Source organism: Sarcophilus harrisii, chromosome 3, assembly GCF_902635505.1.
Source record: "Sarcophilus harrisii chromosome 3, mSarHar1.11, whole genome shotgun sequence".
Lineage (NCBI taxonomy): Eukaryota > Metazoa > Chordata > Mammalia > Dasyuromorphia > Dasyuridae > Sarcophilus > Sarcophilus harrisii.
In genome coordinates, this window is record NC_045428.1 from 176,848,689 (window position 1) to 176,862,415 (window position 13,727).

The 13,727-nt window shown below is 32.5% G+C and overlaps 1 protein-coding gene across 2 annotated transcripts in view; it reads right to left on the reverse strand.

Annotated features, from left to right (window-relative positions):
• Positions 1–13,727, reverse strand: part of IL1RL1 (interleukin 1 receptor like 1) — a 49,161-nt gene that overhangs the window by 27,930 nt on the left and 7,504 nt on the right. For both annotated transcript variants that reach the window (XM_031958808.1, XM_023501248.2), the window contains exons 2-4: positions 3,559–3,687; positions 1,862–2,013; positions 267–477 (exon numbers count right to left, since the gene is read on the reverse strand). In XM_031958808.1, coding sequence (XP_031814668.1) covers positions 267–477; positions 1,862–1,925 — 275 coding nt within the window. In that variant the 5' untranslated portion in view covers positions 1,926–2,013; positions 3,559–3,687. The remainder of the gene's footprint in view (positions 1–266; positions 478–1,861; positions 2,014–3,558; positions 3,688–13,727) is intronic.

The following is a 13,727-nucleotide window of genomic DNA, read 5'->3' on the forward strand; positions in this document are numbered from 1 at the left end:
TTGTCTCAAGCACTGAGAGATTTGTTGATTTCCTCAGAATCATGCAGACAATACATATCAGGTATAGGATTGGAACCCAAGTGTAGGATTTGAACTCAAGTTTTTTTGGCTTTAAGGCAGTATCTCAATTGCAATTGCTATTGATTGCAATTATTTCTGCTGTCTCTCATCAGAGAGAATCTTACCAACATACATATCAAAATGACATTCATAGATTGGCTGAGTGAGAATTTTTATTTTACTACTTTCCTCTTTGCTCTACATACCTCTTTATAGTACAATTATATATTCCAGTGTCATTCAATGAAGTTGGTAGAAATTTGAGTCGGACCCCTGAGGAATATATCCGATTTCCTTTGTTGGTAGTAATGTTTTTTTTCGATTTGAAATGAGTCCAGTAAACTTGGGATTCAGGTTTTTTTGTTCTTGGACAGAGAACAATTAAAGCCTCTTTTTCCATTGCATTATAAGGTTTACCTGCAAATAAGAAAGACAAGTTAAACTGAAATCACACACCCACACATACCCACACACCCACAGACATACACAGAGAGAGATACTACACTGTGTACATTGATTTTGTGGAATCTTTTTAGTTACTTTCAACTCTTTAAGACCACATTTGGGATTTTCTTGGCAAAGATAGTGCAGTAGTTTGCTATTTCCTTCTCCAGTTTATTTTACAGATAAAAAAACCTGAGGCCAACAGAGTTAAGTGACTTATCCAGGGTAACCAAGCTATTAAATGCCTAAGGCTAGAGTTGAATTTAGAGAGGTGAATCTTTTTAAATCCAAGTCCAGTACTCTGTGTCATCTAGTTGTCCCCACTGAGTATACCCTTGAAAAATATTTCCTGCTAGAATTTGTATTCATAACTGTATCAGAAATGAAAATGCTAGTTTCTGATCCAGCATGCTTTATGCTAAAGAATGGCAAGATACATAATCATTTAGCTAGGGTAACATGTTACCTACTACAGTATAAGGAGTAATAATCATAGGCTTTTAGAGTCAGAGGACTCGGGTCAAATTCATTCTCTTATGCTTTCTATGTATGGGACTTTGATCGACTTAAGTACTCTGGGTCTCAGAAGTAAGTAGGTGGCAGAGAGAATGTTTCACTGAACCTGGAATCAGCAAGATCTAAGTTCAAATTTGGACTAAGACACTCACTAGTCCTGTGACTCTGGACAAGTCATTTCACTTCTGTCTGCTTCAATTTCCTCAAATGTTAAAAAGTTAATAATAGCACCTACCTCAAAGGGTTGATAAAGATCAAAGACATAATACTTGTAAAATACTTTAAAAATGGGCACAGAATAGGCACTTTAATAAATATTTGCCTTTTTCCTTTCCCATCTGAAAAGTAAGAGTGATAGTCTAGAGGGCTTGTGAGATCCCTAGTGGCTCTAAGAGTTGTGATACTTTAATTTTGAACTGGATTCATTGTAATAATTCAATGGAAAAAATTGCTTGTTTATGTAAAAGAAGGTTCTTTTGTCAAAAACTCAAATATTTCAGAGCTGAAGACCTTTAAAAGAGAGTTGTTCTCTCATATTACAGATAGAAAAACTGAGGCACAGTAAGTTTGAATAACTTACTTGACTGATTTGCCTAGTCATAAATGGCAGCTAGGACTAGAGTCCACATTCAAATGAGTCTCTTGTTCCAAAGAAACAGAACTGAAAAAAAACACTAGCATAGCACAAAAGAATTTTTGGTTTGGCAACTTAGTTCTAACAAATACTCTAACATAAAGTAAAAATATCTGAAATTCATTTAAAGTAAGTTAGAGGTTTTTTTTTTTAATTAAACTTTTTTTTTTTTTTTTTTTTTAAATCAATAGAAAAACAGAATCTTACCCAGCTTTGCTGCTCTGGACTCTATAAAGAGAGCTGATAAAACCAGGAGGTGCCAAAATTCCATTTTTTTTTTTTCAGTTTAGTACAATTCAATTAAATAATGAACACTGGAATAAACTGGCAGCAAATATGGTCAACTACCAGATAAAGGCCTACAGAACAAAAAAAAAAAAAAACAAAAAAACAATGTTTGCATGCGCACGCATGCACACAAATCACTGAGAAAGAGAGACAATAGTTATCAAACATGGTTTACATCTACATTGAGTTTCAAAAGAATAAATGAATGATTTCACCATCCAGCTCTGTATATTTTCACTGGCTGTTTCCTATGCCTGGAATTCTCTTCCTCCTCATATCCACCTCCTGTCTTCCTTCAAGTTCTAGTTATATTTCTATCTTCTACAAGAATATTTTCCTGTTCCCTCTTAATGCTAGTCCCTTTCTTTTCTTAATTATTTTTCCATTATTCTGTTCATATCTTGTTTGTCCAAAATTGTTTGCATGTGAACTCCTCCATTCGATTGTGAGCTCCTTGAGAGAAGAGACTATCTTTTGCCTTTCTTCATAAATACAAAACTTATTATTGGTGTTTTACACAGAGAAGACCCTTAATAAATGTTTGTTAATTGAGCATTTATTATATCCCCAACATTACCTTAGCTACCCAGAATTATCCCTGCTGTCCCAACAAAGCAACATTTTATAATGGATATTGTGCCAGACTTTCGGTCACACAGACCTAGGTTCAAAACCTGCCTCTTACCTGGACTAACTGGGGGACCCTGAGCAAATTGCTTCACATCTCTTGCACTCATTTTCCTCATTTGCATAATGAAAGAATTGGAATCCTTAACCAGCTCTAAATCTATGATTCTTTTATCCCATGATCTTTCTGACTATTGATGAATTCCAATGACCAATTACTCCATTTTACAGTTTCAATATCTACTTGGGATTCTGAAAGTGATGATAGGGTATTAAAGAATTAAAATACTTTACAATTTAAAAAATATTTTATATACATTATTTCATCTCATCCTCACAACAACCCTGTGATATAGGTACTGCTGGGATTAAAATGGTCATTTTGCAGAAGAGGAAGAAATTCTGGAGATTTCAGGTGACTGGTCCAATGTCATATGAGCAGAAAAATAGGAATTGAACCCAGGCTTTCTGAGGGTGTAAAGGATAAAATAATAACTCTCCCATCCTTCATCTTAACTTTTATCAAATATTTTACAGCTAAAAATTTTTCAAGTCAAGTGGAAATTATTAGAAATTATTCAGGCAAATTGTATATTATGTGATTCCAAATAGTTGACATATTTAAGCTGTAAGAATTAGGAAGCAATTTACATACATTGCCTTATCACAAAAGAACTGTGTGACATGGGTATTACAGGTGTTTTTAGCTCCATTTTACAGATGATGGAACTAAGACTCAAAAAAAGTTAAGTGATTTCCCATGTTCCCCGACTAGCAAATGTTAGTACTGAATTTCAAACATACATTCTCTCCTGAGAGAATTCCTCCTACAAGTTCAGTCTTCTTTATACTTCAAATCGAGATATTAGAATATATTAGTCTTCCTTTATCTTTAACACACATACACACACACACACACACACACACACACACATTTCTGAGGTCTAAAAGCAAGTAAAAAGGTATGGGAAGCAATTAAACACTCTTACCTTAGTAGTCATTCAAATTACTTTGTGTCAAAAGTCATTTGGATTTCTTCTATTCACCAAACTTCAGAGTAGCTGCTTTTGCTATTCACACATTTGTCAGGAAGAAACTGTGAGAAATGTTTTTTTTTCCTTTAAAATTGTATAAATTGTAAGATGAGAGTATTAGAGGTTGCAATTCAGAGGATAGAAATACAAATAAACAATTTTAAATACAATAGTAATACTTGAAAATTTTCTATTTTTTCCCTTGAGTTTATTTGCTAAAATCACTTTTCCTCTTAATTAGATTTACATTATAAACAGACAATTATTTTGTACTCACCCAAATTAAAAGATCAAAGTGAATATACTAATAACAATTCATCCAGCTAGGGAAAGATTCCAAATGTTATGGCTCTTCCTTTTAAGTCATTAGACCTTTGCTAAATATTTAAATAAGAGATGATCAAATAAAAGCTCTCTGTGCCCAGGTCATTTCAATTCACCCACCTACCAACCCTGCCACTAAAGTTATTTTAAGCCAAAATCAATGATGTGCTCTAACATGAAGAAAAAACACTGACACACTGTAATTCTTTCCCTTTAAACTCTTTAAACACTTAAAATATAATTTCAATATCTAGAGGAAGAATTTGTTTTAGTAAATTATCAAATACTCCTGATTCCAGTCAAGCTTAGTCAGTTGCCTTAAATAATAATCTGCTTATCTTGGCAATTTACTCCTTTTTTGAATTTCTGGCTCAAGCTGGGAGAAACTGATCTGGAGACTATCCAAAGGCCTACTATATAATTTTTCCCTTTGTCTGGAATGAAAAATAGATTTCTCTTTAGGCACACATACCTTTTTACATATTAAATTCAGATACAAACAAAAGCCCAAAATAGATTTTGTTAGATAAATGTAATGAACTTTCATTGTTCTGTGAGAAATGATAAGTAGGTTGATTTCAGAGAAGCCTGAAAAGACTTACAAAATTAATGCTAAGTGAAGTGAGCAGAACCAAGAGAACATTGTACAAAGAGAATTACAATAAAATTGGGATGGAAAATGCTATTCCCATCCAAAGAGAGAGATATGGAGACTAAATGGGGATCAAAGCACAGTATTTTCACCTTTTTGTTTTCTTTGTTTTTTCTTTCTTGTAGTTTTTCCCTTTTTGGTCTGATTGTTCTTATACAACATGACAAAAATGGAAATATGTTTAAAAGAATTGCACATAAAAAAGTCAAAAGACTTTAACATATAGTAGATGATCTTTAAATTCACATAAATGTTTACTAAAACCATTGAATGATTTATTCAGAGAAGTCAAGTTCAGACCTACAATTCAATAAATTGAACAGAAGTCACTGATTATAAATTAAGAATAGATTGCAAAGAATGAACATGTTAGCTATCCCATCTCAAGGAATTCTACAGGCCATCTGGTACTGTTATTTAAGAATAAATTTCTCCATAACTGCATAGTAATAATCCATGATATTTAGAATGGGAAATTCTGTGTCAAATGCTGTTTTCAGCTACTTTCTTTCTGTCTGATTGACTTTGGGCCAATTTCTAGATATCAGTTTCTTAATCTATAAAACAAAAGGGTTAGATAATAAAGATAATAAAGAAAGATTACCCTTATGTAAATACAAATCTAAGGCCTTCTGATGATACAGAACTGCTTTTAAAAAGGCAGGAACTCAGGTAGGCAGTGAGTAAAGGAAGGAGATGTCAACTTATTCAGTTCTACAAACATTCCATTAAGCACATGGTGCTCTCTCTGAGTGCTTATGATTTTCATAGTCTTGGTTAGACATGAAATTATGAAGTAGATATTAATTAATGTTCCCTTAGTTTCTTTTTTCTTTTTTCTTTTTGGTAGTAAAAAGATTTTAGATTTCAGGACTTTTCTCCCCACACCAATTGTGTCAAGCTCTATCAGATACCTTTTGCTTCACTGATATCTTGATAACTATGTCACCTCCAGCTCCAATCTCGTTTACATTCACTTGATCCAGTCTAGTGGCCCTTCCTATCTTTGTTCTCCTCAATTTCTTTTTCTTTTTCAATTTATTTTTTAACATAAGAAAATCTTGTTGATATAGGTTTATTTTTTAGATTGCCCAGGGTAACACAGCTAGTATGTGTCTGTGGCCAGATTTGAACTCAAATTTTCCTGACTCCAGACCTGGTATTTTATCCATTATGAAATCTACCTGCCTCTTAATTTGAAAGTTAGAAAATCTAAAAAATACTACAAAATTGTTGTATAAAAATACAAAAGACAACAACAAAATTTTCTTATTTTAAAAAATAAATTTAAAAAGATAGCACTGAAAATTCTCTTCCATTATACATTTATCTTTCATTATTTTACCTATAACCTATAAATATTCCCACTTCATCCTCCATCCTCAAGTTAAATTGGGTCAGACAAACTCTTTTTATTCACACTGATTTCTCTGAGACAAAATGTCCTTTTTGTGGCTTCTATTCTCTTCAAAACTGAACTTGGTACTCATGTTTTTGCTTATAAAAACGTCATTAGCTACCATAATTTTCCCTGGGTCATCCAAACAGGAAAATATATAGATGAAGTGAAAGTTAGCTTCCATTACACTTCATTAACTAAGTTAAAGCCTAATTCCAATGTATTATTTGACTTTGTACCACTCCTGTTTCTGTGGAATCCCAGACAACAATAAATTTACAAAGTAACCAAACCAAGACAATTTAAACACCGTGTACAGATGAGAAAAAGGAGGAGCATTTCATAGACTGCCCCCCCCAATGATTAAGTAATTTCTTATAAATAATAATTTTCATTAATAATAATAAGGCAAAATTTCTTATATTATCTTATTTGATCTTCCTAAGAACTCAGTGAGGAAAGTGCTTTTGTGGCCCACATTTTACAGATTAGGAAAAGGAAGGTGAGAGAGATTAAATGACTTGCCCACTGTTATATAGCTAGTAAATGCCAAAATATGTTTCAAACTTTTTGACTCAAAGACTTTCACTGTCCAATATACCAAGTTACAGGATGAGCTGACTTCTTTCTTTGATTTGTTAATCAGGTCTGAGAAATGACAAAATAAGATAATTTTTCCATGAGAAGAAAAATCCATGTGCATAAATTCCCCTTTCTTCTTTTACTGTGTGAAGGAAAGATGGCATCCAAGTCTATGAAAAAGTATTCCAAACATGAGTGCAAATTAAAATCTAAGCATTCTAATGTTCCAGTTAAATTCAAATCAAATGAACAAATATTTGCTAAGCACCCACTAAGTACCAAGACAATATGCTAAACTAGGCATATGGGAGCCCCAGATTTGGCAAAGTACTATACAAAGATGTATATGAATGAATATATGTATATATATATGATTATATATGCACATACACACATAATATGAATGTATATGCATGTACATATATGTGTGTATATATGAATTAAATGTGGAGATTATAAAATCTCCACACTTAGTTTTAGCCTTCTTTGGGGAGGTTGAGGGAAGAGGAGAAGAAAAAAGAATAAAGTAAAAAGTTCACAGCAGAGAACAAAAGAAAATCTACAAGGAAGCAATAAAAACATGGACACACTATAGTATAGTATTATTATTTAGGTTTTCTTGAAATGGAAATTTATTTTATATTTTGAATGCTCTCATGTCCTGCTGTGTAAATGGCAATTTTTTTTTCTTTTTTATATTTTGCCTTTAAATTTTAAATAAATATATTTTTTAAATTGTTGGGGAAACTGGAAAATAATATGGCAGAAAGTAGACACTCATACCCTATATCAAGATAATGTTGAAATAGATATGTGATTTAGACATAAAGAGTGATAACATAAGTAAATTAGGAGAGCAAGGAATTCTTTACCTATCAGACATAAGGAGAGGAATAAAATTTATGATCAAACAAGAGAGAGAGAACAAAATACGAAATGAATAATTTTGATTACAATAAATTAGAAAGATTTACAAACAAACAAACCAATACAACCAGCAGGAAGCTGGGAGACAATTTTTAATAGCCAGTGTTACTAATAAAGACCTCATTTCTAAAATATGTAAAGAAATGAATCAAATTTTTGAGTAGATGTCATTTCCCAATTGTTAAATGGTCAAAGAATATAAACAGGCAATTTTCAGATGAAGAAATTAAAATTATCTAAAATCATATAAATATGCTTTAAATCACCTTTGATTAGAGAAATACAAATTAAAACAGCTCTGAAGTACCAGTTCATATCTATCAGATTGATTAGTATGACAGAAAAGGAAAGGTTAGAGAAGATGTGGGAAAACTGAACACACAAATACGGTGTTGGTGGAGTTGTGAACTGATTCAACCTCTCTAGAGAGCAGTTTGGAACCACACCCAAAGGGTTATAAAACTGTGAATACCTTTAGATCCAGCAATACCATTACTAAGCCTATTTCCCAAAGAAATCATCAAAAAGGGAAAAGGATCCATATGGAAAAAATATTTATGGCAGTTCCTTTTGTGGTGGCAAAAAATTGGAAATTGAGAGGATTCCTATTAATTGGGGAATAAATAGACAAGTTGGAGTATATGAATGTGATAGTATTCCATTGTCCTATAAAAAATGATGGGGATTTAAAAATCCTCTATTTTATTAAATATATATTTTCCCCCTTGAAAAATTATATTCAATTTTGAAGGATAGGTGATTCTTGTTCATAATTCTAACTCCTTTGCTTTCTCATGTATCATATTCCAAATCCTTTAGTTCTTTAATGTGGGAGCTGCTAAATCTTGTAAAATCCTGAATATAGCTCCATGATATTTGAGGTTTTTTTCTTTTTCTTTTTTTGGTTACTTGCAATATTTTTCCCTTGATGTGTGAACTTTGGAATTTGGCTTTAATATTCCTGGGAGTTTTAATTTTAGGATTTCTTTCAAGTGGTGATTTGTTAATTTTTTCAATGTCTACTTTGCCCTCTAGTTCCAATATATCAGTACAATTTTCTTTTAATAATTTCTTGAAAGATGTTGTCCAGTTTTGTTTTGTTTTTCCACTGTAGCTTTCAGGTAATACAATAATTCTTATTTTACTTCTGTATCTATTTGTTAGGTCCATTGTTTTTCCAATTCTCCTTTTTTCTTTTTTTAACTTTTTACTTTTGTTTTATTTTATCTTGATGTGTCAGAAAGCCATTAGTTTCCACTTATTTAATTCTAACTTTTTTTTAAATTATAATAATTTTTATTGACAGAACCCATGCCAGGATAATTTTTTACCTTATCCCTTGCACTCACTTCTATTCCGATTTTTCCCCTCTCTCCCTCCACCTCCTCCCCTAGATGGCAAGCAGTCCTATATATGTTAAATATGTCACAGTATATCCTAGATACAATATATGTGTGCAGAACCGAACAGTTCTCTTGTTGCACAGGGAGAATTGGATTCAGAAGGTAGAAATAACCCAAGAAGAAAAACAAAAATGCAGACAGTTTACGTTCATTTCCCAGTGTTCTTCCTTTGGGTGTAGCTGCTTCTGTCCATCATTAATCAATTGTAATTCTAACTTCTAAGGAATTATTTTCTTCAACGAATTTTAAAATTTTCTTTTCCATTTGGCCAATTCTATTTTTAAGGAGTTTTTTTCCCTTGGTAAATATTTTTTTATATGTTGTTGAAATGTACATATCTGATAATAGAAGTAGATACAGATTAACATTCTGTTGGTAATACAAAAATGTTGAAATGTAAAAGACTTGAGAAATTACAAAGTAATGCTTTGTAAAGTCAGCCTAGAAGAGAGTACTCAGAAATGGCTATATAAATAACTTTTGATGACATTTGATCATTCAAGAATTAATGATTCATTGATGGGAGGAAATAATACCTGGAAACTAATCTGTACATAACAACTCACTTTTCCATCACCCTCATCCCCACCCCACCTCCAGAAAAAACATCTTTCTAAAAAGTACTTCAGTAATTTTACAAAGGGCAGATTAATCTTGAAATCTTTTCTTAGGTGTGGAGCATAGAAGAAATACAACAGGGATACACAGTAGATACAGAGTTAGAAGGTATTTTAAGCTCCTCAGATCTTAGCTAATCCTTTGAGTTTAGATGAGAGAAAACACTTTGCTGTTCCTCCTATAAAGTATACCATCCATAGACTCCTTGTATTTTCACAGCCTATACTCCCAAGTCTGGGGTGTACTTTAAGAACTCTTTGCCATTCCTCCTTAATAACTCACTTGGATAAAATTTTGCATATTATCTTCCCCAACTAGTCTGTGAGCCAATGCTGTCTTTTACCTTTCTTTGTTTTCTCCGCACTTAGTACGCTGTCATGCAGAAGGTGCTTAATTTGTTTATTGACTGATCCCAAACAGTTTACATTAAGCCTGGGAAAAGTTGTAAGAGATTCCAGAACCTGGGTTTTCACTTTAAAGGATCCCACTTTCACATGCGGAATTAGAAAGAAATCTTTCTCTTTCTGAACCTACCAGCAAATTCAATTGACTGGAGGAAAAATAGAATAAAGGAAATATTTAAGCTCCTCACCATTTTATTGTCACCTTTGGATCCCCAGTGACTAATACATAATATGGGCTCAATAACTATTTTGTTTTTTTTTTCCTTTTAATTGAATTTAGGGCCTGCAGGTCCTTTAATTCACTATTTATTAAGATATATTTTCTTTATTTTCAAGCCCGTAGGTTTCAACTTCAAATCAAGACCTTTGAAAAAAATTTTTGAATATTTCCCATTCCCTCAACTATTTACTACTCTTTTCCCTAATTTTCTCAAAATATGCTTGGATTACCACAACAACCTTTTAGATCTAGGAATGCCTGAAATCAAAGGATAAGAGAATCATATAACCTCATAGTTAGGAAAGACCCTAAATTCTCTAAAGAATAACTTTTTCTTTTTAACTGAATCTCCCCTTTCATCCAAATTGGAGGGTGACTACTCCCGGGTCTAATCCCATTACTAATCAGCACAAAATCTTTAATCTGCTCCACTTTTTATTTTGGCTGGTTCCGAGACAGGTAAATTTGGAAATTCATCTACTTAGACACGCTCAGAACTTATACAAACACAATTATAAAACACAGAAATGAAGTCTTTAATTGAAGAGATATTAACTATTCATGATTGAACTATATTACTATAATAAAAATGATAATACTATGGCCAAAATTATACACCAACATTTCATGTCACATGTCATAATAATCTCCAAAGAGACACATGATCTAAATCTAAAACATTATAGAAAAAACAAGTTAGAGAATAAATGAAGGAGATCGCTTTCTCAAATATGATAAAGAAGAAGATTCTAAACTAAATATAGAAAGCAAAAAAGTTTGAATTACATAAAATTGGAAACCTTTTGCACAAACAAATCAATGAGTAAAAATTGATAGGAAAATAGTTAACTGAGGTAAAAATCTTTACAAATTTATCTGATAGAAGTCAGATATCCAAGATATAAAGGGAAGTGATACAAAAAAAAACATAATAATAAAAAGAACTCTTCCTCATTAGATCAATGACCAAACAGGCAGGAATAAACAGGAAGTTCTGAAATGAAGAAATGCAACTGATAAAAATTAACATAAGAAAAATTCTCTAAATCACTAATGAGAGAACTTAATTTTTATTTATTTATTTATTTTTTATTTAATAGCCTTTTATTTACAGGTTATATGCATGAGTAACTTTACAGCATTAACAATTGCCAAACCTCTTGTTCCAATTTTTCACCTCTTACCCCCTCACCCCCTCCCCCAGATGGCAGGATGACCAGTAGATGTTAAATATATTAAAATATAAATTAGATACACAATAAGTATACATGACCAAAACGTTATTTTGCTGTACAAAAAGAATCAGACTCTGAAATATTGTACAATTAGCTTGTGAAGGAAATCAAAAATGCAGGTGGGCATAAATATAGGGATTGGGAATTCAATGTAATGGTTTTTAGTCATCTCCCAGAGTTCTTTCTGGGCATAGCTGGTTCAGTTCATTACTGCTCCATTGGAAATGATTTGGTTGATCTCGTTGCTGAGGATGGCCAGGTCCATCAGAACTGGTCATCATATAGTATTGTTGTTGAAGTATATAATGATCAGTGAGAGAACTTAAAATTAAAACAACCCCAAGTTTCAATTTCACATTTGTAATATTGACAAAGATGAAAAAAAGAACAATTAGAAGAACTAGAGATAATTACTGATCACAAAATAGAAAATTTCGATTATACCAAACGGAAAAGTTTTTGTACAAACAAAACTAATGCAGATAAGATTAGAAGGGAAGCAATAAACTGGGAAAATATTTTTACAGTCAAAGGTTCTGATAAAGGCCTCATTTCCAAAATATATAGAGAATTAACTCTAATTTATAAAAAATCAAGCCATTCTCCAATTGAAAAATGGTCAAAGGATATGAACAGACAATTCTCAGATGAAGAAATTGAAACTATTTCTAGTCATATGAAAAGATGCTCCAAGTCATTATTAATCAGAGAAATGCAAATTAAGACAACTCTAAGATACCACTACACACCTGTCAGATTGGCTAAGATGACAGGAAAAAATAATGATGATTGTTGGAGGGGATGCGGGAAAACTGGGACATTGATGCATTGTTGGTGGAGTTGTGAACGAATCCAACCATTTTGGAGAGTAGTTTGGAACTATGCTCAAAAAGTTATCAAACTGTTCATACCCTTTGACCCAGCAATGTGTCTACTGGAGTTATATCCCAAAGAGATCATAAAGAAGGGAAAGGGACCTTTATGTGCACGAATGTTTGTGGCAGCCTTTTTTGTAGTGGCTAGAAACTGGAAACTGAATGGATGCCCATCAGTTGGAGAATGACTGAATAAATTGTGGTATATGAATATTATGGAATATTACTGTTCTGTAAGAAATGACCAACAGGATGATTTCAGAAAGGCCTGGAGAGACTTACACGAACTGATGCTGAGTGAAATGAGCAGGACCAGGAGATCATTATATACTTCAACAACAATACTATATGATGACCAGTTCTGATGGACCTGGCCATCCTCAGCAATGAGATCAACCAAATTATTTCCAATAGAGCAGTAATGAACTGAACCAGCTACGCCCAGAGAAAGAACTCTGGGTGATGACTAAAAAACCATTACATTGAATTCCCAATCCCTATATTTATGCCCACCTGCCTTTTTGATTTCCTTCACAAGCTAATTGTACAATATTTCAGAGTCTGATTCTTTTTGTACAGCAAAATAATGGTTTGGTCATGTATACTTATTGTGTATCTAATTTATATTTTAATATATTTAACATCTACTGGTCATCCTGCCATCTGGGGAAGGAGGTGGGGGGTAAGAGGTGAAAAATTGGAACAAGAGGTTTGGCAATTGTTAATGCTGTAAAGTTACCCATACATATAACCTGTAAATAAAAGGCTATTAAATTTAAAAAAAAAAGAAAGAAAGAAAGAAAGAAAGAACAATTATTAGAGGAGGGTCTATGAAAGGACAGACACACAAATGCATTGTTGGTAGATTGGTGATTTGGTCCTTAAAAATTTTGTCTACATAAAAAAATTTTAGCATGCACATGTGCATACCCTTTACACCTACTGCTAGGCATTCTTTCACCCCGCAAAAAAGGGTAAAAGAAAGAGGGAAAGAACCCATCTATACAAACATATTTATAATTGTTCTGAAGTAAAAACTAGATGAATAGAATGGAATATAAATATGTGACAAATATAACAGATTCAGAGAAATTTGAGAAGACTTGCATGAATTGAGGCAGAGTATATTGGCAGCTAAGTTGTATAATAAACGGATAAGGCACCAAGCCTGGAAACAGAAAACTGAATTCAAATCCAGCCTCAGCATTTACAAGCTGTGTGATTCTGGAAAAATTACTCAATCCCTATTTGTCTTAGTCTTTCATCTATAAAATGGAGACACACTGGACAAAGAAATAGGAAACAACTCTAGTATTCTTTGCCAATGGATAAAGTTCAACATCATGAAGACTACTTCAAGACTGACCAGACTTGAGAAAATTATTTACAAAATGACCACAGTAATATAATAAAGTAAACTAGCTCTGAATGATATTAGAATCTAATCAATTTAGTGAGCAATCAGAATACCGATTGATGTATATT